Below are 26660 nucleotides of genomic sequence, written 5' to 3'. Positions count from 1 at the left end.
GATTGGCTTCCAAAGTTCACAGGAGTGCTCAGTTTCAAACAAAATGCTGCAAATCATGAACACATTGTGATTTCCATGAAATTGTGCACCCACATTCCCACTAGGCCCAGGACAAAATGCCACATGAACAATTTCAACTCAGCCTCAAGGTGGCGCTATAACTGGCCGAAAAGTGTTTTTACCTCTAACTGCACGGATCTGTGGATAACCTGGTGGAGACCTGTGCCCAGAAGGGCACTTTTTCTAGTTACAGTATAAGTCCAGAAGTTCTATTATTAAACATTTATTTATGTGAGGTTTCTTTTCAATTATCTTTTTTTCTTTTATTACTTTAGATGTTGTGGGGAGTATATGTTACTTACTTCCTCCGTCACTGGTAGCTAGGTTTCTGAACTGTCCACAGCCCTTCTCTGAGACACAGACGGGGTAGATAGGTACCATACTATAATGAGCATTAGTGAGGACCAAATACGAAGATAAATTGAACATGGGTGAGTCATCCTTGAAGAAAGAAAGGAACAATTACAATAGCCTTTACTTGAGTAAAAGTGCAAAAGTATTGGCAATTAACTCATTATGAAATGTACTTCTCCTACCACTTGCAATATTACTGTAGCTGTTTTCCAGCAGTGAAATAATCAGCCTCATATTAGTATATAGGGTTGTGTTGTTGTTCATGAGGCCCGCCCAAAACATTTATTCTCATTCATGAAAATGCTCGTCTCTATAAGGTGGCACCCAAACAAGAAAACCTGGTTTCTATTTACTTCTGCATTCAGAAACCGTCTAGAGCTCGCCTAGCCTACTGTATCCGGCAGTGGTGTAAAGTACATGTATAATTTTCTGGTGACCAAAGTTCTGGTGACCGATATTGTCCTTCTAGTGCGTTGAGAGGGCTGCAGTGCTTTTTATATTTATTTTGTATAAAAAAGGAAAATAAATATATATGCCTATATAATTATTGTTATTATTAGCTACTATTAATTAAATCAATAAAAACAAATAGTTCAAGAAACACAGCCCCCAGAACACCAGAAACACCCCAGAACCAAGGGTGTTTTCGATGAATCAATCCATCATGGTTAAAATGTAGTTTGAAGTTACAAATTACAATGGGTTTGGGAAGGGGCCGTGTCAGATAAAATCAATATCAAACATCTAAATACTTAGTCATCATGCAACTTAAAGAACAAACAAGGGACTAAATTAATTTTGCTCCTATGTCAGTCACCAAAATGCGGAACGCCCTACCAACAGTCATTAAGACATGCAAATCCCTTGACTCAAGTGTAATGCGTTATGGTGTCGTCACTGTGACGAAGTGCTTGAAATGTAGCCTACTGTAATTCTGCAAACTGTTAAAAAAACTTCAATCAATCATTCCGTCTGCATGGGATCAGGGTGCACACAAAAGCCAGCTGTAGACGTTAAAATTAAACCTGTTTGAAGGTGAAACATCCCTGTTTCTCAGTTCTTTCCTATACCGGAGTTGTGTATACATTTTATTATAATTTATTGTCGTTGTTATGTTTAGTTATTTTAGTAGTAGTAGTAGTCGTCGTCGAACCCGCGTGTGCGCGCGCGCTCCCTTCATTCATGGCCACGACGTGCTCGTCCCCGCGGCACTCAGTCAGTCAGGCGGGCACACGCAGCGCGGCCCCGGTCCACACTCAGAGCAGAGAGCAGACAGAGCATCAGTCAGTGTTGTGTGTTGTGTAGAGAGAGAAAGAGAAAGAGAGAGGCAGCAGCCAGCTCCATGTAAAAATACCCATGAAGTTGCCTCAAAGATGGCGGACTTCCTGCCGTCGCGCTCGGTACTCTCGGCGTGCTTCCCCAACTGCCTGCTCACCAGCGGCGAGGCGGAGCAGCTGAGGAAGAGCCGGGAGATCGACAAGTGCCTGGGCCGCGACAAGACGTACGTGAAGCGGCTCGTCAAGATCCTGCTGCTCGGCGCCGGCGAGAGCGGCAAGTCTACCTTCCTGAAGCAGATGCGGATCATCCACGGCCAGGACTTCGACCAGAGGGCCAAGGAGGAGTTCAAAGCCACGATCTATAGTAATGTGATCAAAGGTGAGAGAGAGAGAGAGAGAGGGGGATCCCCGGGGCCTCCGTTAAAACCTCCCCAGACACTGGGTTAACCCGGTCCTGGGAGGCTTTAACGGAGGCCCCGGGGTTGGGTCGCTGCTTTTGGGAGAGTCGCGAAGCTGCGGGGGGAAGTTGTTAGCAACGCATGCTAACTGGGGGAGTACAGTTGTCCCGTCACTAAGTTGCGTCCCCCCAAAACATGTCGGTTTTTGTCACTTGTTGCAAAAATATATATAAATATTTTTACGATCTGGCGACGCGTCAGATACATGACATTTGTCTTTTTTTTTTATAGCGACAGCTTCGTAGTGCAAAGAGAAAAACCTAACCTAAAGTTATGCTAGCGAAGTTGTTGTTGTACCCTAATTGGTGACCCGCTGAATTCTGTGACGCCAGGTGTTGCGTTTCTTGCCATTGTATTGAATTGTGTATTCCGTTCTGTTTTATGAAGACTGAAGATCTATTCTACGTGAAGAGCTCTGAGCTTGTATTTCGGCGGAGAGGTAGAAGGGGGAAGAAGGGAACTTGGAGACACTGGTGTAAGGTTTTAAAGTGGTAATTCTGCTTTGGCAACCTCAAGTAATTGGACTTATTAATAGTGGTGTGTGTTGAAATTATTCAACACACACTTTTTCTTATTGTAAATGTATTTTTAAACTGCCATTTCATTTATGACAGAGCGCATTGAAAATGGGGAACTTGAAGCCTGTTTGAACAGCACAAAGCTCTGGAGTCACAGAATGCAATAGCTCTCCAACTCGAGCGTAACGTTTGCTAAGGCTAGCAAGAAACGCCCATGTTTTGTGTTTGTCTACGATGGGGCTGGTGAGGAGAGATGTACACACATGATCTGATGTTTGATTCAAAGACATCTTAAGTTCTTCAGATGCTGCTTGCTTATATGAATGATTCTCAGTCTTTGTACTTTCAAGGACCCCCCATTTGTTAAGATTTGATTTGTATTCATTCATTTTTATCTCTGGGACGGTGGGACTACAATCTTAAAATTCCTTTTCTATCTATCTATCTATCTATCTATCTATCTATCTATCTATCTATCTATCTATCTATCTCAGTGAAACAGATCTAAATAGACATTCTTGTAATATGTTCTATAGTTGTCTTAACATGTATACTAATAATGGTACTAGTAGAGATTAACTGGAATGGTTAAGATTAACTATGTCATTTAACTGGGGAACCCTCTCAATGAGCCCCTGGGGGTCCTTTGACCCCACATTGAGCTGGCTTATACACAGCAAGGTATTAACACAAGTAAACACCTTTTTCCTGAAGCCCAGGGCTGGTTTCGGGACAGGTCAAGGTGTGGTTTTGGGACGGGTCAAGGTGTGGTTTCGGCCGGGACAGGTCAAGGTGTGGATTGATGTGATGATTGAAGTTGCAGGCAGAATACTTTTGTCAACCTAATATTTTTGTCAGGTTTCTGTAAGTAGCTCCTATACGTTACATTCTCCTTGACCTTAACACTAATTTGGAGGTTTGCTGTTGGTGATTATAAATAAAGTAATATTTGCTTTAATGATTAATAGGCTTGGCTTTACTGATGCTACCCAAGTCAATTACTGATGTTTAACTAGCGGCAACATTCTAGACATCTTCTCGGTGTGCATGTGAAAGAGTAGGACACACAACTCGCATGTCATTTAGGCATGGTAAGAGTAGTGGATTCTTGCAGGCGAATGTTTTTATTCACAACAAACGCTCATATATGGGAGGTCCGTTTGCCCAAGCTAGAATATGGTGTGATTTATACATTGTGCGGGTGTCAAACACCAAATAGCAGAGATATGCAAACACACATGTCATTCTGCGACGCATTGTGAGCTTGTAGATTTGCTATGTTTCTTGTGCGACACCAACACGACAAATCAAGTATTCTATGATATATAAATATCTCAGATTCAATTAAACCAACACGACGAATCAAGTATTCTATGATATATAAATATCTCAGACTCAGATTCAATTAAAGTTCATGTTTTGTTTTCACTCACAATTTGACTATTATATAGATTGTAAAATTATCCATAATGTCATGTCACTTGTCAGCTGTACTTTCACCTGTCGCACAGGACAGAATTGGAGTTACTGTGTGCTTTGTAATAGGAGGCATGTAGTGTAGTGTCTTGTTGAAAGAGTGTCCATGTGGGTTTGGAGCTCTCAGCTGGTTATTACATTAGTGATGTTTTTGTGCCACAACATAAGTTCCACAGATGTTTAAGGTGTGATGTGATTTTTTTTGTAACCCACAGAACTTTTTCCTAACAATCAGTTCTATTGAATCAGAAAGGTACGGTACTTTTGGACATGTTTTAGTATCATTTGAGCTGAGTTTGAGTGTTTCTGCTTGTTCGTAGGTCAGTGTCTCCTGGGGAGTTTCCATGCCAATGATATCATACAGAATAATTGAAATCTTACTTTCATTTTCCTGCAGTGTCCCCAATTTACTTTGTTAACTCGCGAGCTAAATATCTGGTAGACAAAACATTCTACCGGCCAGCGGCCAACATGTTTAATGTTTAATCTGCAATAACACATTATGGTGATGAATAGGACAGATTCGTTTTTTCCTAAATTATTCCCAAAGTTGCTTCATCATACTACAGCGTCACACAAATGCATCAAAAGTAGCAGATCCTCAAGGTCGAGCTTGTAGATCTGCTACTTTTGAATTTGAATCCTGAAAAGTAACGGGATATATATATATATATATACCGGTGTGTGTGTATATATAAAATATACATACATAACATGGATGCTTTCCCGTTATTAATCTTATGATGAAAAGAAAAAAAAAACATAAAAAGTTGAACAATGGTGCTATGAGATTTTCTGCCCGACAGGGACGATCCATACTGTTAATGTCTTTCTACTAATTACTGCTCACACTGTCTGTTGACTGTGCTCTAGTGTCGATTGAAAATACATTTTGAATGAATGACATGGGCTAATTCTCTAGCAATAGTTTACAGCCTGGGAAAATCTAATCTGGGAATACTTGTCTGGTTTAGTTGAAGTGGGACAGATTAGTGTAGAAGAGATTGTTGTAATGAATAAGACTTGTTTATTTCGTCCTATAGACGGGGTATTAGGGCTTACTGGTTCTCAACCCCCGACGACCCTTGAGTTCCCTGGGTAGGGCTCAAAATGAACGTTTTTACTCTGTAGCACTGGTGCTCCCAATTATGGTGTCAAATAATTGATTCATTAAGTAACTGATAGTTTATAGTAGTTTATAACCTTATCGATCAATGAATTCATAAGCAGCGTTTTTTTTGGGACCGAATTCTTGTCCGAAATTGAGTACAGAAACATAATTTTGCTTTGATGTACATACAACATTAACGGAAGTCAACGAGAATCAGTTAGATACAGACACACACACCTTCCCTCTGCAGTGCTGTATGGAGTTGTTGGACCGTCTCATTTCTCACCAAAAGCCCTTGAATGTTATGGAATATGATGAGTAAGGATTACTGTTATTTTGGTTAGATCACATTTCATATACAGAGTTACAGACCATAGTCACCATACCTGTAACTTTAACAAACTTTTTTTCCCCTTTTTTTTAATTAACTTTAATTTAATTTACAGCAATTAATCGATTTCCGAGTAATTGTTAACATCCCTGGCTACTAGTACTCCCAATTAAAGTAAACTAGGGGCACCAGCAAAAATGTAGTGGCATGGTGGTGCAGTCAGTCCTCACAGCTAGACAGAGAAGGTCCCGTGTTCGATTCCTGCCAGGGATGCTGGGGGCGTGTTCTCATCATTGTCATCATCATTGGCGCGTAAAGGGCCTTTCTGTGTGGAGTTTACATGTTCTTCCCATGGCATATACGACTGACATAGAAACATGGGTTTTTCAGAAAACTGTCAGGATTTAGAAGGCATTTGTAGAATTTTGTAGACCTCGGGTCTAAATGGGTTTAAAATGTGTCCTGACTGTCTGTCCCTCCTCCATGATCCATATGTTCAGTGAGACAGACATCAAACATGATCTCCAGTCCAGACAAGGTGATTCTGATCAAATCACTTCTGATTACCTCAGTTATTTTTTCTTTGTTCACCTTCATAGCCCGTTTGATTAATATAATATAAAATAAATGTAGATATAATTTAATAATATGGTGTATGAGGGTGTATATATTGTGCATCTCAATTGGCTCAATTGATTCTGAATGTTTAAAATATTTTCAAAACTCATTTGCTGAAATATTCAGCCGTTAGCAGAAGCACCAAGAGTTACTGCAGCTCAGAAAGGAAGTCATGTTTGTTTCAACTGACAGATTTGCACTTGCGCAAATGCTCCCAATGATATTTAAAAATTACACACATTCAGTGTTTCAGGTGAATATGCAACCAAAACCAATTCCGAGATCTGGGGGTCCCCCGGCTAAATAATTGATAGATAAAAAGTGGTTCCATTTGTAGACTGTTGAAGTGAAATCATTTAACAGTGAAGAACTTTGCAGTGTAGATTCCCAGAACAAAAAAAGAAAAAAATAATGGTATCAAATGAAGGTGCATGAAACTGTGGGTCCTGGAAATGCGAAGTTCTGAAGATCACAGACTTAACCAGAAAGTTCCCCCCAGTAACACAATATCCCCTTATTAAAGTAAAGTTCTTGTTCTGCCAGAGCATCTTGTGACCCACGTCCCCCCTCCCCCCACACACACACCAGTTGAGAAATGCTGCTCTAATACGAGTAGATTTAGAATAGGTTTCACAATACAACAGCCAGTGACCCTGGAAGCTGCGGCACACAATGAATTCCCCACATTCAGAGCTGTGATATTCAAATGTCCTCCCGCTGCTCCATTGACTACTTGCACTGTAGTACAGGATCAGCCTGTTTTTCACGTTCGGTGCTGTGGTAATATGCACAGAGTTGTGGTATCACCGGAAACGACTGCATAGCCCCTAGCCCCCTAGTTTCATGTTCTCCTAGTAGAAACGACCGCATAGCCCCTAGCCCCATAGTTTTTATTGTCTCCACCAGGCCGAAGGCATGGGGAGAGAGTATGTTTTGCACTCCGTCCGTCCGTCCGTCCGTGTGTGTGTGTGTGTGTGTGTGTGTGTGTCCGTTAGCAGCTAATCTCGGCCACCGTTAACCCGGTCGATGCCAAATTTTGCACACACACTCCCTGGATGCCAACGATGAACCTCTGCCCCAAACTTTCCAGAACGGCCTGTTATAGCGCCACCAGGAGGCCGCTTTGTGCAAAACAAGTTTTTGCACAGCACACCTACAGATTTTGTCCAAACATCACGCAAATTGGTACACAGTCTCTCTAGAGCCATTCAACCAAACCAGTCTTTCAGATTTCTCAGACTCCATCCTGATTGGTTAAGATTGGCTTCCAAAGTTCACAGGAGTGCTCAGTTTCAAACAAAATGCTGCAAATCATGAACACATCGCGTGATTTCCGTGAAATTGTGCACCCACATTCCCACTAGGCCGAGGACAAAATGCCACATGAACAATTTCAACTCAGCCTCAAGGTGGCGCTATAACTGGCCGAAAAGTGTTTTTACCTCTAACTGCACGGATCTGTGGATAACCTGGTGGAGACCTGTGCCCAGAAGGGCACTTTTTCTAGTTTTATTATATATTTTTATTTTATTTATTCACAGGAAGGATGGGTAGCAACTAGCAAGGATTTAATTTTTATTTCTTTCAAATTGCGCCGCCGAGTCTGACCAAGATCCGATTATTTCCGAGAGACCCGACCCAGCCAGGCAGACATACATGTGGACTATGTAGAAATAACGTAACCAATTACCATTTTATGATTAAAAGCGTGCGTGAGAGAGAGACACAGACAGACAGACAGAGAGAGAGCCTCCCTGCAGGCTGCGTGCTGCAGTAGAGGGTGAGAGAGAAAAAAAGTCTCGTCTCTTCTCGTCTCTTCAACTGAACTTGCAGTCAGCAGATGGGATCCATGCACCCGTCGTGCTCTCCGGGACGGAGAAGCTGACTTTTCTCTCGTAGTAAGTCGAGTACGTCGTTAAACAACTCCTTTTTGTTCTGGGCTAGTTTGGCTTTGGGCAGGTGTACGTTTTGTTGGGCTGCATATGTATGTATTTGAAAAGAGCTGATGTATATAGGCCCTATACATCGGCTCTTTTTAAATACATTCATAGAAAATGTGAAAGATTTTGAACATTTTAGCACAAATCCTGTATCTTGTAATCCTAATAATCCTAAAAAAAATGTTTACCCTCTTTAACCCTATATATATATATATATATATATATATATATATATATATATATATATATATATATATATATATATATATATATATATATATATATATATATAGGGTTAAAGAGGTTAAACATTTTTTTTTTAGGATTACAAGATACAAGATTTGTGCTAAAATGTTCAAAATCTTTCACATTTTCTATTAATGTATTTAAAAAGAGCCGATGTGTATATATATATATATATATATATATATATATATATATATATATATATATATATATATATATCTTTTGAGAGAATATGTACAGTACATATTCATGATCAACACTAGCAGGTGTGAATCTGTGCAGCTGTAAATGTCCCAGTGAGTGACTCAGTGTAAACAGTGTCACACAGTGTGTGTGGCTGTTGGACCTGGAAAAGGTTAATACTTTTTTTTTAAGAGCCTCTGCAGGCGTGATGTGTCCAGGATGTAAACAAAGCAAGCTACATGTGAGAGGCAGAGGAACGTCTCCTTTCTCAGTGAGAAAATCACACGACCATTGGTTCATGAGTTGGGGGCCATGGAAAAAAAGCTTGTTTTGACCCAAAATACAGTCTGGGAAAATAATTCAGAGATAAATCCCCTTTTCTGAATCCGATAACACTAGGGCCGGTGGAGATTTTGCCTGTAGTATGTCTCCTAGCAACCGAGGATCATTCAGGTGGTGGCCTTGGCAACAAAAGACGAGACAATTGAAAACATTGTATCATGGTTAAAAGATAATGACATAAGTTGACAAATTAATTCATGAAGTATATTCATTTTTTTATTAGATTATTAGATTATTATTATTAGATGTACGACGACACTTCACACGGGTGTGATTTTTGTAATGTTTTTTCATAAATGATTGCCCTGTTTCATCACACAAGAGGGCCGCATAAAACAGTCGTGAAAATAGAAGGTATGCGTAATTGCGTATGTGAAAGCATCATCATACTCTGAAGTTATGCAGTAAAGTGGAAAAAAAAAACGACTTTCTGGCATTAACATCCAATACATCAAAAAATTAATCTGCATTGCCACTCACTTTATGAAGAAAAAAAAAACGAAAATAATCTGGGGTCCCCCCCACAATTAAGGGTTAGGCGACCACCGGAGGCGTCACAACCCACAGGTTTAGAACCCCTGCTCTATAGTGTAGATGTAGATCCTTAAGGATCCTGCAGGAGAAATGAAGTTTCAGCTTCACGTCTTATCAGATGTTCATGTTGAGCACACCGGGGAGGGGAGCGGTCAGTCGGTGGTTAAGAGCTTTGCCCAGGGACACTATGGACACATGGACTGGCTAGGATGGGATACGGGGGTGAAGCAGTCCTACCCACTCAGACATCATGGCCACCCTGAGGTTTACCTGAGGATTACCATGCTGCCTGCCCCCTAAAATTGAAGCTGAGACCTGCCTGCCGAGCCTGGGAGCGTACGTGTGCGACCGTGTGTGTGTGTGTGTGTGTGTGTGGTAAAGACGGCAAAGGACAGGAGCACTTCACCCCCCTCATTATGATATGGTACCATTTGTGTCTATATACTCTGTCTCAGAGGAGGGCAGAGACACCTTTTTCTTCTTTTCTTTTTATTAATGCAAGAACAATGGCTTCTATTTCGGCATGCTAACTTTCCAGGAAGAGAAAGAGCTGTAGTTTCTTTTAGCTTGGAATCCCCATCGATGATGTCATTGGTAGGCAGGCTTTTGAACTGTCCACAGCCCTCTAATGAGACATGAGTCAAAAACAGACATCTTATAATTACCATTTGTGAGGATCAATTCTAAGATATGGTTGAATTTCTTTTTTTTAAAGGATGAAGTCAGTTGTTTTTTGTCAAAAGCGTCATGGTGTGAGGACAAGGCTTGTACAGTATGCAAAGACACAAGACCGCTTTGTTAGCACTTCAGTCTTTAGCTATTGTATTCAGTGGTCAGAGATATCTGTGTTGATGCACTGCTTTTTGTCTTACATTTGAATTTGGGGCTAAACAACACCTTGAACACCGGTTAACATAGTAGGTGGAAAGGGCCAGAGAAATGGACAAAATAAGAAAAAATAGAAAAGCTGTGTTTTGGTTTTTTGACCCGGTGTTGATAACTAATGTTTTGCTAAGCATCACGGACGTGTTTTATCGATCGATCCATTGTACTTTTTAGCGGCAGCTCAAATTAATGTTTTATTAAGCTCAGAACATGGTACTTTATCCTATTAACTCTGGATTAACGCTCATTTATCAAATCTTGACTTTTCGTTGTTATGGGTCCATTTGGTTGCAATCTTTTTGTACACACAAGAGTCCTTGTGTCCTTGTGGGGTCCACATTTTCAGAGAGGGGTCCGTGGCAAAATACATATCAATTTGGGGATGCCTTGACGTGAAAAAGTTTGAGAACCACTGCTCTAGTCAACAAATGTTTAAATGGTCAATAGTCTTCATCCTCGTCCTCTTCTCCTCTTCCTCCAGGTGTTCGGGTGCTGGTGGACGCCAGGGAGAAGCTGTGCATCCCGTGGGGCAACCCGTCCAACCAGCGGCACGGGGACACCATGATGGCGTTCGACACTCGCTCGGCCATGATGGCGCACGGCATGGTGGAGAGCAAGGTCTTCCAGCACTACCTGCCCTCCATCCGCGCCCTGTGGGCCGACAGCGGCATCCAGAACGCCTACGACCGCCGCAGGGAGTTCCAGCTGGTGAGTGTGTGTGTGTGTGTGTGTGTGTGTCTGTGCACACACACGTTACTGATCTGCACCTGAAAACAGTGCTCCCAGCATTAGATATATTATTATAGATTATTATTATTATACTTATGTGTGGAGTTTGCATGTTCTCCCCGTGTCCCCCTCACAAAAAACATGCAGTAATCCTGGTCACTAAACTGCCTCCCCCTGGCCAGCCGGGGCGTCTGATGGAGGGGAAAGGAACTGGTTGGAATAACGTGTTCCTTCTACGCGCTACGTCCAACCAGGGAAACTCCCCCTGTCAGGTGTAAAGGAGCAACTTGGACACTCGGGCATGAAGGAAGCATGAGTTCAAGTCCGTTGCTCTCCCCTTGTCCCCCATATATGGGGACTAGGTTGGTGGAGGGTGTGTAGAGCCCAGGATCACATTAGATGATTGACACAGGGGTGAAAAATGGGTTACAAAATCGTGGGATAAAAAAATATATTAATAAAAAAAAAGATATATTATCGGGGCTAAATTATCCTGACATCCAGACATTTGACCCCAATGTCTTGACATTATTTTACTGTTTATTAACTTACTTTCCATTAATCGTTGTGTACCTGATTACCTGCTCCAACTATATGCAGGGCACGGGCAACTACACACTCTCCAGAGCCCCGGTTTGGATTCACATTGTAAACAAGGCCTGTCTCGGCTCTGTTGAGCGTCCTAGGATAATTAACCTCGCCTCACCAGGCTTTCCACCGCCTCGGAGGGAAGCCTGGTCTCTGTTTCAAAAGTCCGTATGATCCGGGCTGGGGCCAGATGATGTGGTTACGTCATGTTGTAGTATTGTTTTGTAGTCGCCAGACAGGATGAACAGGCGGCGACAACTTCCTTTTCCCTCTCAATAAAAGCTCTCGCTTACGAGAGCTTTTATTGCTTTTATTCAAACAGGAAGCAACAATCAGCTTCCTGTTTGTTGTAGGCAAACCGTTGCCTACAACATGACGTAAGCATATCATCCGGCTCCAGCCCGGATCATAACCGAAATGAAATGGTGCCCAGGCTATAGGATAATCTACTTCCGGTAGACTGGAACTGTGGCTTTTCAAAATAAGAGCTCGACTGGAAAAAATTATGACGTGAATTAGATCCTAGTTTTTCAATAAATGCTAGCGCTGAAACGGTTAACTTTGGGGCAAGTGAAAAATCTGCATAGTCACTCACTGCACGTGGCCGTAGTTTCACATCGATTGGTCAACCCACTGAGGAGAGAAAATAGACGTGAATAGATGAGAGAGGGACGGGAGTTCAGTTCAATATAGAAATATGATCATCTGTCCTTTCCAAACATATAGTTACAAAGTGCTTTACAGACGGGTTAAAAACAACAATCATAAACATCAAAAGTTAAATAACAAGAGTGAAAGTGATTTATGTGTCAGTTCTACTGTTATGATGTCACAGACACTTATTTCTTTACCCTTCCCTGCGGTGTCTGGTCCGGGGTTCAAATCCCAAGCGGTCTAAGGGGTGTGTTGTGTTTTGTAAGCGGAGCCATTTAGACCTCATGACGCATCGTCAGGGAGGTGACATCAGCAGACAGCATGGCTGTGACGGTCACACCGGAGTCTCACTTCTGCTAAAATATCAGTCTCACTTCCACAACACTTTGCCTTTCTCACGTACATGATGTGTGTTGAAGCTCGGAGAGTGTCACTGTGCAAAATGGATCCATCCTAGAGGTCTTTCTAAACACACAGTAATAGGCGGGTGAAGGCATTGATTACAGCACACTGTGAGGACTGCCGGGAAGTAAATAACATTCCCTTAATGCTGTGCTGCTGACAGCTGTCTCCCGGTCACAACGACCACGCCAGCTAATTGGTGACGATCCAAAGTGTGTGTGTGTGTGTGTGTGTGTGTGTGTGTATGTGTATGTGTGTGTGTGTGTGTGTGTGTGTGTGTGTGTGTGTGTGTGTGTGTGTGTGTGTGTGTTGCACCAAGGTCAGTGTTGCAGATTGACAATAAAGTTGTAAAACCCTGCCCTGTAGGGAGGGAAAAAAATCTAATGTATTCAATGTAGTTCTTTTGTAGTGCGTTTGGAAGCTTTACACCGCTCCAGGTGGTTCGGTCAAGAACAACAAAGCACTTGGGTTGAGGGTTTTACTGAAGAATGTAGAGTTGTACAGAAAGCATGTGTGTGTGGTTCTGCAAACACACAAAAAACATAAACATAAAATTACAATAATTTCCATCAACAAAATACAACTGGCTAAACATACAAACTAAAACATGCACACATTTCCAAACACTTTTGCAACAGCACATAAAGTAATCAGTACTCACAACAAGGAGACGCACACGCTGCTGTGGTCTGTACAAAAACCCAACCCCCATTGAGGGCTTATATTTGGGGAAATAGCCAATAATGCACTTTTGCACAAAATAACACCTGGACCTTTTTGTTGGGGACGTAACAACTACAAATAAAGGTAAGAAGATCTTGAAGATCTGCTATTTTCGGTGTGCTACGGGGCCGACTTCTTTAGGTTGGGTTTAGGTGTAAGATCAGGCATTTAGAGGTTAGTTTTAGGGGGTTGTGGGTTAGAGTTTTCTGCAAGCTCACACACCGCGCCGCAGAGCGACACATTGTGAGCTCGTAGATCTGCTTTTTTCCGGCTATTTTCTTTGGCCTATTTTCAGGTATTTATTTTTGATGTCCTCACAAGTATAGAAACACAAACCTGTGTGTGATCTTAAATGTTGCGCGTGAGAGAGAGTGATTCACCTCAGCCATGCTCTCGGTTGACGGGAAGTGGCTTTGGGTCGTGGTGACTCTAGCTGCTACTCAGTAGCAGGGATGGCCGTGAGGGCATTTTCTTTTGTATACATTTTACAGTGTTGGCAGTATTATTGTCATATTCATACAACTTGGACTCCAGCTGTATCATATCCTTGACTTCGGCAGTTCGGCATCTCCATTTTTGTACCTTTTTGTTTTGTTTTGTTTCTTAAATCAGTGGTTTTCAACCAGTGGTCCGGGGACCACCAGTGGTCCTTGAGGAGGTTCCAGGTGGTCCCCAGCTAAATGATGGAGAGTTGGTAACCAAATTGATCCTTAAAGATCTTTAACTCTTGAGAGTGTATAGTGAAACCAAATAGACCCTTACGGGTCCATCCATGTTGTTTCATTGTATGCTAGCAAGAGTTAAATTATTGTTAAAAATCTGCATTACTTAATCTACAAGATCAACATCAATACAGCATGGGTAGTGGCCCGTGGGCAAAATATAGATTAAGTTTGTGTCTGAGAGGCTAAATCTCATCAAATGGTGGTCTGTGGCTCAAACAATTAATAAATACTGGGCCTTGACATAAAAAGGGTTGAAAACCACTGTCCTAAATGATTGCCCTGCAGTGTGCATTGTGTCTTATCAATATTGAACCAATGAAGAAAAGTATTAAAGGAGAATTCCTGATTAACCATTTTCTTACCGTAATCTAATGCCATTCTATCCAATAACTAGTGGTACAGGTGAAATATTACCGAACTGCTCAGAGCATGCACGCTGGGTCTTACGCTAGCTTACGTCAAATTATTTTAGGGGATTACAGGCTCAATAGTTTGGCAACCAATGAGCTACGGTTTCGGGGGAAATCCTTTTGTTTTATGTTAAATGATGAGCCATTACAAAGAGGAAGTGAAACTAACCTGGGGGTTTACATGCCTTAAAAAGCTGCTGCATTTGTGGTAAGTTTCACTGAGGTTGCTACTGCCAGCAGCATTGTATATCATTTGATACATTTTGAATCTTCATTCAAATTCAACAAGATGAACTGAGGTTAACCGTTAATATGGTGGCTCCACTCTTTGCCAGTCTAGTGCACTGTTTCACACATTCCATAAATTGGAAAGCAATTGTTTAAGTAGTAGTGAAAATAGCTGATCTTCAAGCTCACTGTGAGCTTGTAGATCTGATATTTTCACTAGTGTGGGTCCAGGGCAAACATCAAATAATTTTTTTGGGTCTTGAGTTAAAGCGTTTGGGAACCACTGGCCAAGTGCACAATGGCTCCCCACTTTAAAATGAAGCCCTTTAGAACTAAATGTTTTAAATCTAAGAACTGTCAATGGTCACAATGTGAGCTTGTAGAATGGCTTTTTGAATGTTAAAATGTCATAACAAAGTTATAATAATCTGTATATTACCAAGCCGTAGAAATAACCACACATATAAGAGAAATCTGTAATAGAGGGTATACGCAATTTGCGCATGCTTAAATTGAATGGCACATCGAGTGGCAAAGCAACAGTCAAAGTGAGTTTAACATTGTTTAATGTTGTTTAATGCAATCAGATAGGACTTTTCTGTTTGGATGTATGGGCTTTCAAGGCCACTCAGTAGACATTCCTGCATAACTTCCGGGTTTGATGATGAGGTCACACGCATACCCTCTATTTGAATTAATTCATTTGTGACATTAAAAGTATAAAATGTTTGAGAACCACTGGTTACAACACTTTAGAAACCAGTCCCAAAAAACTGCAAACCACAACCAAGCGACTTTACAGAAACTTGGTACATGTGCAGTTCCATGTATACACTGTATAACTGTTTGTTTGGTTCATATCTCGTTCCATGGCTCTAACAGGGTTTCCCTCTCTGTTTCTCAGGGGGAGTCGGTCAAGTATTTCCTGGACAATTTGGACAAGCTTGGGCAGTCGGTAAGTCCCCCCCAGCCATCACCAATGACACTGCTAATCATTCTATAACCAGGCCTACCTCACATCGACTAAATATCAAAAATCTTGTTGTTTAGTCTTAGTCAACAAGATTAACACTGAAAAGGATGAAGTTCAGTGAATGAGTGAGATAGATGAGAGAAATAGACAGTCGAGAGAGATTTTATTTTTTGGTGCTCTTTTCTTGCCTTTGATTGTCACAGTAGATTGTCTCCAGTCCAGACCTAAACTTACAAACGGCTGCATCAATCAGCGCCACATTTGTTTAGAAGTCAGCAGGCGGTTGGTTCAGGAAGAAACCTTTTTGCGCATGCGTAACGTCATTAGATGTTGGTCATGTCACTGATGTCGTTTTCCATGCAGGCGTGACGGATGTGATGTCCCTGTGTCTGGAATGTCAGGAATGTGTCCCCTTTGTATAACAGCCAGCGCACTGACTGACATGCTTCAGCCAGGAGTTTTTAAGTGTGATGGGGATGTGACGGAATAGTCATGCTGGGGTTCAAGTGGTTACTACTGTTGAAAACTTTCCAAAATTGCAAAAATGTAGAAGCTGTTGCTTGTAAACTCCCCCGTGCTCAAAACGAGAGGCTACCAATAGACCCATATTGGGGGATTTTGAAGAATGTTTGGGGGACGCTGCCCACACGTTTAGTTGTGTTGCTCATTCAACGATTGCACGAGCCTTACAAGTTACACCTCAATGTAAAGGTTAAGTTAAAGTTTCCAAACTTTTTGTGAGGAGTTTTAGACGGGCTGTTTTCACACAGCGCCATCGTACAACAAAGTATGAAATGGGGCTTAAACGGGTGATGCTGCCTGATCTCTACACACACGACACACTCCGTAGCACCACCCCCTGTCTGTTTATGTGCTCCGGTATGTGAGCTATGCAATGGAATGGAATGGAGACATTCCATGTGAAGTGACTACTATGGGAAGTATCCCTGCATGCTTAGGCATGCAAATCTCCCTTTGCATTATTATTTATTCTGATTCATAACTTTTCAGGAAATTCAGCACATTTTAATGCTTTGTGTGATGCTGCTGTAATATAATCAAGTAGGGAGGTAATTTACGGAACAACGCAAACATGTTTTAATATGGAGATTAGTGGTTTCTCCCGTACAGCAACAATATACAGGTTGTAATTGTAAATAAGTTGTGATTAATGATTTCATTGTGGTTTGGCATTGCACATTGGAACATACATTATTCGAGAAACGATTGTCTGGACCTTTTAAAGCAGGTGATACGAATAACCGTCTACTCTAAGTCCATGATTTATTGCCTGTAGGGCCTCAACAGTGGTGCCCGTGGGGCCTCTACAGTGGTGCCCGTGGAGCCTCTACAGTGGTGCCCGTGGGGCCTCTACAGTGGTGCCCGTGGAGCCTCTACAGCGGTGCCCGTGGGCCCTCTACAGTGGTGCCTGTGGGGCCTCTACAGTGGTGCCTGTGGGGCCTCTACAGTGGTGCCTGTGGGGCCTCTACAGCGGTGCCCGTGGGCCCTCTACAGTGGTGCCTGTGGGGCCTCTACAGTGGTGCCTGTGGGGCCTCTACAGTGGTGCCCGTGGGGCCTCTACAGTGGTGCCCGTGGGGCCTCTACAGTGGTGCCTGTGGGGCCTCTACAGTGGGGCCCGTGGAGCCTCTACAGCGGTGCCTGTGGGGCCTCTACAGTGGTGCCCGTGGAGCCTCTACAGTGGTGCCTGTGGAGCCTCTACAGTGGTGCCTGTGGAGCCTCTACAGTGGTGCCCGTGGAGCCTCTACAGTGGTGCCTGTGGGGCCTCTACAGTGGTGCCCGTGGGGCCTCTACAGTGGTGCCCGTGGGGCCTCTACAGTGGTGCCCGTGGGGCCTCTACAGTGGTGCCTGTGGGGCCTCTACAGTGGTGCCTGTGGGGCCTCTACAGTGGTGCCTGTGGGGCCTCTACAGCGGTGCCCGTGGGGCCTCTACAGTGGTGCCCGTGGGGCCTCTACAGTGGTGCCTGTGGGGCCTCTACAGTGGTGCCTGTGGGGCCTCTACAGCGGTGCCCGTGGGCCCTCTACAGTGGTGCCTGTGGGGCCTCTACAGTGGTGCCTGTGGGGCCTCTACAGTGGTGCCTGTGGGGCCTCTACAGCGGTGCCCGTGGGCCCTCTACAGTGGTGCCTGTGGGGCCTCTACAGTGGTGCCTGTGGGGCCTCTACAGTGGTGCCCGTGGGGCCTCTACAGTGGTGCCTGTGGGGCCTCTACAGTGGTGCCTGTGGGGCCTCTACAGTGGTGCCTGTGGGGCCTCTACAGTGGTGCCTGTGGGGCCTCTACAGTGGTGCCTGTGGGGCCTCTACAGCGGTGCCTGTGGGGCCTCTACAGCGGTGCCTGTGGGGCCTCTACAGCGGTGCCCGTGGGGCCTCTACAGTGGTGCCTGTGGAAACTGGGCAGGGGTCCTGTCCAGACCCGGGCAGAGGCCTTTTTGGTGCGGTTCTGGACAACCGTGACTCAACACCGGCCACTGCACCCCCTGTGGCGGTGTGGAACGTGTGTCGAATTTGAAGTTGGTGGCGTGAATGGTTCTCGAGTTACGTGGATTACACACGTACGTACAGACAGAGACTTGGTGCATTTAAAGATGGATGGATAATGAATTAGTAGGGACTTAGATGGTTATTCGTTAGATGGTTATTCTCAATTGCTTGGTTTAGAAATGGGTTCACATTTAGTCAGATATTTTCAGTGCCATCCTAAAATGTGGATTGTGTGTGCGCAGGACTACCTGCCCAGTCAGCAGGACATTCTGCTGGCCAGGAAGCCCACCAAGGGCATCCACGAGTACGACTTTGAGATCAAGAACGTCCCCTTCAAGATGGTGGACGTGGGGGGGCAGCGCTCCGAGAGGCGCCGCTGGTTCGAATGCTTCGACTCGGTCACCTCCATCCTGTTCCTGGTGTCCTCCTCAGAGTACGACCAGGTGAGTGCACACACACACACACACACACACACACACACACACACACACAGGCGCGTGCGTATTACGTATGCAATTTTATGAATTATTTGTTATTTTTATCCCTAACCTGAAAGCCTGAGACTATTATACCATTATGTCACAATTATGATTGAAGAACCAGTCAGATTGAAAAAGGTGCAGTCGTTTTAACTGACGGAGGCGTGCCGTGGGGGAGCACAGCAGTTGAACTCGAAGAAAACAAGCACACCTTTTCCAATCATACTGTGACATATACACTGTCACTATATGCGTATTTGAAAATGGCAGGTCTATAAGCTCATAATACTCCACACTGCGATTGTAGATCTGCTGTTATTGATTTAATTGTATTACTGACATTGAACATAACAAAAATAGATTTCCGTTTGCCTTTTCAGCTTTGTAAACAAAATTTTCACTTGGTAGATATGACTAATAACCTATTATTTTACAAATTAATTACTGACAATGACTGGTGATAATAATCTAAATGATATTTTACTCAAAATGAGTTTTGAGCTTGTAGAGCAGCTATTGAGAAACCGTTTGAAAATCTATGAATATTTGAACATGGAAACGATTATGATGATTATGCCCAATAATAGTGATTTGGTGATAATGTACTAATTGTGACAGGCCAGGCATTAGATTCAAAGCACTCCACCACTCAAAAAATCGGTTTGTGTGGACAAAGCTAAATCAGTGGTCCAGGGACCACCAGTGGTTTTTGAGGGGGTTCTAGTTCGTCCCCAGCTAAATGGAGAGTTGGTAGCCAACTCCCCATATAGACAGCGGTGCACACAAGCGGTGCGCCAGTGCGCATGCGTCGTCAAAACGTTTGGTGCGCCGTAGATCAAAGGCATGCGAGCGCATTTGGGCACCAACAGCTGAGAGACAGGGATTTTGAGAATGCTGACAGGCATTCAAAAGAAACTCAAATGGAGATATTAATTAACATCCTGTAAGTAGACTTAGAAATAAAACTAGTGTTGACTAATCATTACAAGTAGCTCTTATTTTGATGAGGAAGTCTGTTTCAGTTGTAAACAAGCTATGATGACAAGCTACAATGACAACGGAAAGGGAAAGTTATTGTGAGCTCAGCTAAGTTAGCGACCATAATATGAAAACTATATGTCACTTAAGCAATGCAGGTTACACACGCTGGAATTAAACATGGAATCTGCATTAGGTGTAATTCATTAATTCATTGTAGATGTGTTGGACGTTTGTGGTTGTGCTAGTGATAAACGGACAGCTGCTGCCAGTGGGACCTTAACGACACTGTCTGTGACTAGGTGTACTAGTGTAGCTTTGCATCTGTTGCATCTGCCCGTGTGAACTGTGAATGCAGCATAACGTTGTGGCAGGATACGAACGTCCGTTCCCTCCGCTGTGCGCACCAAACTACATGGCCAGGTGCTCCTTTGAGTACTATCCCAAAATAATAATGTGCACCCCTGCATATAGATCTAAACTCTTAAGAGTGTAAAATGAAACCAAAAGAAGAATCTTTATTTTGATCAATGTTTGCCTGTTATCTCTCCTATGGTACCGCATCAATACAGCATGGAATTGTGGACAAAATCTTATTCAACGATAAAAAAGGCTAAATCTCATCAGTCTGTGGGCTCAAATGCCGAATAAATCATGGGCCTTGATATGAAAAGGGTTGGCCTAAATGTAACTGTCCCACCCTTCAGGTGCTGATGGAGGACCGGCAGACCAACCGCCTCAGCGAGTCGCTCAACATCTTCGAGACCATCGTCAACAACCGGGTGTTCGGCAACGTCTCCATCATCCTCTTCCTCAACAAGACGGACCTGCTCGCCGACAAGGTGAAGCAGGTGTCCGTCCGGGACTACTTCCCCGAGTTCGCTGGCGACGCGGCCAGCCTCGCCGACGTGCAGCGCTTCCTGGTGGAGTGCTTCCGGGGCAAGCGGCGCGAGCAGCAGCAGAAGCCGCTCTACCACCACTTCACCACGGCCATCAACACGGAGAACATTCGCCTGGTGTTCCGCGACGTCAAGGACACCATCCTGCACGACAACCTCAAGCAGCTCATGCTGCAGTGAGAGGAGGAGGGGGGCAGGGATGGACGTGGGGAGGAGGGGGGAGAGTTTAAAACTCTTTATCTCGCGGTGCAGCTCTTGCTCGGATCGTTTGGCTGGTTTAGCCTAATCTATGCTCGACAAGAATAGCAAACCTACAAGCACGCAATGGGTCGCATTCGCGACCCATTGTGTGCTTGTAGACCGGCTATTTTCGAAGCATGAAAGGGCTCAAAATGCATCACGCCTTCGCGGGGCGAACCCACAGAACTTTCCGACTCCTCTCCGCCTTGTCGATCTCCACACTGTGACTTGTAAAAGGGGCAACCTGCAGGCGCCGGACTAAAACGCGGCGTCGACCCTGTAACCACTGTAAATGATCTCCCACTGCCCCTTTTGTTTTTCTCCTCGGCTCCACCCTGGAGCGTTCTGTTTGGAAGGAGAATCCATCCCTGGGGTTTTTGTGTCTTCTCCTACCCACAACCGTCACCCAACGCTCCTGTCCCCCTCTCTCCCCCCAATGCTGCTCTGACCACTGTTGGAGGTGGAGGTAGGTGGAGTAGAGACGCTCGTATGTGGAGAAGGGTGGTGTCACGCGACCATTGAAACTCACACAGACTAAAGTACACTGAGCCGTCATGGCCGCTGGCCCTCTCGCTTCGAGGAGTTTTGTTTCTTGTTTTCAATTTTCTATTATACACGTCTTGCCTTTCTCCTGACATGGCTTGCCACGGAGAGATTCTTCTAAAAGTAAAACAAAAAAAATAAATTCACACCCCCGTCCCTCCTCTCCACTCGGGCCGCGACTCAAGGCGGGAGGGTACTTAGAAAGACGCAAGAGGACTTTATACAACACTGTAACTAATCCTTAATCCACGATTGAGCCTTCTTTAACGCTGCCTAATTAGTGACCCGGGGCTAACACACACACACACAATGCTAAAAGTCTCCCATTGATAACGAACTCCAGCTCTGAAGGTAAATTTGTGCCAGGCTTAACGTCTAGTTTTGTAATCGTTTTGTTTATTTGGATCAACTTTCTTTTAGAATTATGTTTCACCCCCGGTTTTTGTTAAAATAATAGATAAATTTACTAAACATTTTTCACTTAGGAATTTTGCAATTGCTCCTAGACACTGTTACAGTTTGCTGGGGGGGATGCTTGCACACACACACACACACACACACACACACACACACACACACACGCGCGCACAGTCACACACAAACAACCACACGCACACATACTTAAGACCACTTGCAAAAATGCTGTAGCTCTTGCAAGAGCTAAGAGTGATACAGTGTTTGTTTTTGGTTTCGTTTTTTGGTTTAATTTTTATATATTTTTTGCCAATTCTCAGGGCACGTTGTGGACCACTTCTTTATCATTTTGAATTAACAATATTAATGTGCCTGTAGTAGGTCTCTCTCTCACACACACAGACACACACACACACACATGCAAACGCACACTGCTTAGCAGTCTCTAGCCTTTCGCAGCCGACCTGTTGTGTCCAACACCTCATACTATACTTCATCGTATGATGGCGTCGCGTGTCGTAAATACTAGATCTATTGCAACGCATTATGAGCTTGTAGATCTGCTATTTTCAGGCACGCGACAGTATCTCGTATAACGTATTAGCCTATACAAAACAAAAGTTCCTTGTTTTGTTTTCCTCCCTGCTTCGGTCTGCCAGGATCTTTGGTTGTGTTTGGACAAAAAAGGTACCTGTTCTCCTCCTGCCCCCAAGCCTCCCGTTCTTGTTGCGATCTCTCCCTCTCGAAGCTGAAGACAAAAAAGGGATAGACACCGCTGCCATAGTAGTACTAGTAGCCAGCTAGTACGACAAGTAGTACTTAGTAGCATTAGCAAATTTCTGACTAATAGCCAATGTATGACCGACCCGGCCGCCCAGTGTCCGTTTGGTTATCTGGACAGTGACAGTTTGTAGATTTGTACAGAGCGTGCTAAATTGGTGCTTCAGCAAGAAAGTGTCTATGCCAATTTAAGATTTTATCAATTCGGGTTCCTTAACGATTCCCTCTTAACGGTCCGATTTATTAACGATTCCTACAGGGGCTTCCAAGTTCCAAATGGACCCTTACAGGTCTGTAACTCTTGAGTCCATTTGCTTCCGCTTGTACACTGAGTTATGGTGGTCCTTGAAACTATTGTAATTGTAAATAGCAGACGTGAAGTCCCGCAGCTCGTGTCGGTGGTAAACTGTTTTTCAGAAATGGTTCCAAATGCGATGGAACGGGTTCCTCAATGTTGGATCAATGTCTGGATCCCAATCGTTTTTGTGTGTCGAGCGACGCGCCCGGTGTGACGACATTTCACCAAAGCATAAATACATCCAGCTTTTCTCTCCTCTGACCCCCCATGCATAATGTACAGTATATGTTCTGTGTCTCGTGTTTAGTACACGGTTCTTTTGTTTTCTCTTATATATCGGCGCTGTCGGGCGGAAACCTTGTACGTCCTAAACGGTTACTATTCAGAAAATTGAGGGAAAATAACCTTTATTTCAATGGAGTTATTATTTAGTCACAAGCGCTTATTAATACTTTTAATTTGTTAACAATTTACAAAGTGCACTGACTACACCAACCCAGTGCACTGACTACACCGACCCAGCCTGATCTCCCTATATTGGGCAAATAAGCCAAAATGCTCAAATAGACGCAAATCTGCTCACGACACGTTGTGAGCTTGTAGATGAGCATTGCTAGTTGCTACTATATAGTATAGGGCATTGATTTCTGAAAAAGAAAAAGATGAAATATGGAGATGCAAAGTTTCTGCCCGACAGCGACAAAGCACGTCAAATGAAAGCGGGTGTGAGCTGCCACCCTGTTGATTTGCAGATTTGACGTTGGTTTTGTGTAACGGTTGGCGGGGTCTCGAGTGGTTCAGTGTGACGGGGGGGTGGCTCAGAAAATGTCATTCTGCCATAATCCTGAAGTGGTGTTCTGTTTGAACCACCTAAAAACCCTATAGAGTTGACTCTTGGCTGTAGTCTCCCAGGGTTCTGTACTAGATCTGCTGTTATTTCCCTCTTCACTGAATCCCTTCAGAAAATAGCAGATCTACAAGCTCACACGTAGCCTGTGTAGTCAGTAGTGACAGTAGCGAGTTGATATTCATATCTGAATATCTGTCGCCGATTGAATGTTTCTGCAGAGATGTTTGGGTCAGTTTTGATTGTGACTGGTTGAGAAGTAATATTTCTATTTTCTATGTTTGGTCCCAGAATGTGTATGCTAAGTTTTAAGTGGATAATCCAATTTAGGAAATGTATGTATCGCTGAGCCTCTGAATCTTTGGTAGAAAACACTGAAGTGTTCTGGAATGTAATCCATGCCGCGTTGCTTGGAAACATTTTACAGGAGTGGGTCTTGGCAAAGCAGTGGATCCCTACACATCTTCATATTGGAGTGGATATAGCATGAATTTCAGTTTGTTAAATGTTCAAATGTAAAGTTTAGGATCAGTGTTTAGCTCACAGTAAGAGTTAAAAGAAGGCTAGTACATAACGATGATGGAAACTCCTGCCCCCCACAGCACAGAATCACATCACAGATATCCACACTGAGCTTGTAGATCGACTATTTCAGCCCGAATATATGCCCCGGAAAGCGACACTATGGTTTAAGTCTGTGGTTCTCAAATCGCAGATAAAAATCCTCCCGAAATCACGGCGTCTGCACAGTTAACTCAGAAGACGGTTGACAAAGTCTTCTGTCCCTTCAGCCCGACGTCGGCCTCAAAGGCGCGTCTGTGCGCCAACAGTCTGTCCGTTGTGTGTGTGTGTGTGATCTTTGTCTGCACTCAGACTTTGCGTCATGCCAGCGTCTTTTGGCCGGAGGCCCGCAGCCCGGGCTCCAAAAAGAATACAGCCAGCATTACATCCACTACAGGGTGCTGACTGGTCCCACTGTCTCCCCACACACACACACACACACCCCACAGTTGGCCCGCACTCTGTAATTGCTGTTGTCAGTGCTGAACAAGCAGGATTTTTGAAAATGCACGCAGGCATCGTAACGTTACACACACATAACTGCCAACCGGGCACATTTTGAAGTCATGTCCCAGAGACACTGTATGCACCGTTATACGTGTGTGAGTTTTCATTCAGCTCTTGACTTTAAAAGGCACGGTGGGACCCCCAACAGGAAGGCTCAAGCACTTCCATCTTTCCAACACCTATGATTTGCACAAGATGTTGCATACTCCCATCGTAATAGTGTTTTTTTTTTCAAAATAGCTGATCTGCAAGCTCACAGGGCGTTCCGACGGGCCAAGTTGTGAGCTTGTAGATTGGCTATTTTGATTGTGCTGCTCCACCTGCTCCGAACCAGTATTTTCTCGTACCAATGGACCCCGAGGCTCAAAATGAGGTTGTGAGTTGTTCAGTTTTAACAGCGGAATTCTGTGTTATTTAACGTTTTTTGAGTCCTGACTGCACATTGACACCAACATTTGGATCCGTAGTGTGAAACCATCTTGCTGCTCGAGTTTGTTCCTCGACTGCCAGAGTTTTAAAATGTGTGTGTGTGTGTGGCGGGGGGGGGGGGGGGGGGGGGTTGTATTTGTTTGTGAAGATCACTCTTCTTGCCTTCTTGGAAAACGTAATTGTACATTTTTGTAATGCCTTTCTAACTTTGTTGTGACAGCGTGCCCGTGCTCGGCCGTGTTTTTTTTTTTGTACGCCTTTGTCAGTTTGAGGCGAGGGCATTAGTTCCCACCGTACTAGTATGACGTTAACGTGTTATTTTAACCATGTGAATCCTCTGGTCATGTGGCGGGGTCGAACACTATACTTAAATGTGATTTTTAAGTATTAAATTACACTATACTCCATCGCACTATTGTGCAATAGAGTGTAATGTTTAATTTCTGCTGGTGGTGTCGTGTGCTGGAAATGGCCTATCTACAATCTCACAACGTGTCAAGTTGCTGTATCACACATTTAGGGCTTTAGTCGCACGCCAGTGACGTACAGCAAAAAAGAAACTCGTTTCAGTTGCCAATATGTCATTTCTTTCCACTAAGACCATGCGACAAAGTATAAATTGGCCTTTGGAATGGTATTTTGTACTGTTAACCTGTGTATATATCTGTGAGAAACGACTGTCAACGGTTCTGTAGTGCCAGCTATGCAACAGCATTGCAACACAGCCAATCAGATTTTGTCGATGGTTTCCACCCGACAGCGACTATTTACAAGTTGTGTATAGGAGGAAAAAAATATTAAAACCACTGGTTATGTTTCTGAAAGTGATTTCTCACCTTGCTGACCGTTTGTCTAACTGTACCATGATGTTTGACCCCTGATGTAATCCTATCAATTCATCCGAGAGAGGAAAACAAAACACAAATATGCAAATGATCTGCCAAATAACAGTTAGTGCCTCCTATTTTAAGCCTTTTTTGTTTTAATTTCCATTTTATTTTATTTTTTATACATTAGGGTTTTCTTTTTCTTATTTAATTCGTTTTGCCACCTTTTGAGCTAATTCCAATAATAAAAAAAGAAAGAAATGCAAAGACCGCAAGCGTTTTCTCACGCTTCACGTTCGATATTTTTGGAATGATAAGTAATGCTTTTCATTGTACAGTCTAACTTATACTGTCTTATCCTTTTTGCTATCCTCTCAATAAAAAAGGAATACAATGTTTTAAAACTTTTGAGTCAGGCTCAGTTTTTTGTTACAGATGTCATTCATTACCACTATGTGCAATGGATAGGAGACGGAGAATATCTCGGGGTGTTCCACAGGGGTCCCCCTGCCATATTATTGATGGAACCAAATGGACCTGACTGACTGTGTGTAGAAATGGAACCTATTATTGTTAAAGCTTAGTGTTAAATACCGGT

At 43.6% G+C, this 26660-nt stretch overlaps 1 protein-coding gene across 1 annotated transcript; it reads left to right on the top strand.

Annotated features, from left to right (window-relative positions):
• The first annotated feature begins 1693 nt into the window (after positions 1-1693).
• Positions 1694-26446, top strand: gna13b (guanine nucleotide binding protein (G protein), alpha 13b). The gene is made up of 5 exons (XM_083780342.1): positions 1694-2070; positions 10815-11041; positions 15697-15747; positions 18503-18703; positions 20425-26446. Exons 1-5 carry the CDS (start codon positions 1788-1790, stop codon positions 20794-20796), a joined length of 1134 nt encoding a protein of 377 aa, XP_083636468.1. The 5' UTR covers positions 1694-1787; the 3' UTR covers positions 20797-26446.
• The last annotated feature ends 214 nt before the right edge of the window (positions 26447-26660 follow it).

The sequence above is a fragment of the Protomyctophum parallelum genome (genome assembly GCF_964188405.1).
Source record: "Protomyctophum parallelum genome assembly, chromosome: 13".
In the NCBI taxonomy this organism is placed as follows: Eukaryota; Metazoa; Chordata; class Actinopteri; order Myctophiformes; family Myctophidae; genus Protomyctophum; species Protomyctophum parallelum.
The sequence above is the reverse complement of the archived record's forward strand: the minus strand, read 5'-3'. Positions and strand labels throughout refer to the sequence as shown.

Coding starts and splice junctions, on each gene's coding strand:
- gna13b (XM_083780342.1), top strand. CDS start 1,788: ATGGCGGACTTCCTGCCGTCGCGCTCGGTACTCTCGGCGTGCTTCCCC. Junction 11,042..15,696: donor GCCGCAGGGAGTTCCAGCTG/GTGAGTGTGTGT, acceptor TCTGTTTCTCAG/GGGGAGTCGGTCAAGTATTT. Junction 18,704..20,424: donor CCTCCTCAGAGTACGACCAG/GTGAGTGCACAC, acceptor CCCACCCTTCAG/GTGCTGATGGAGGACCGGCA.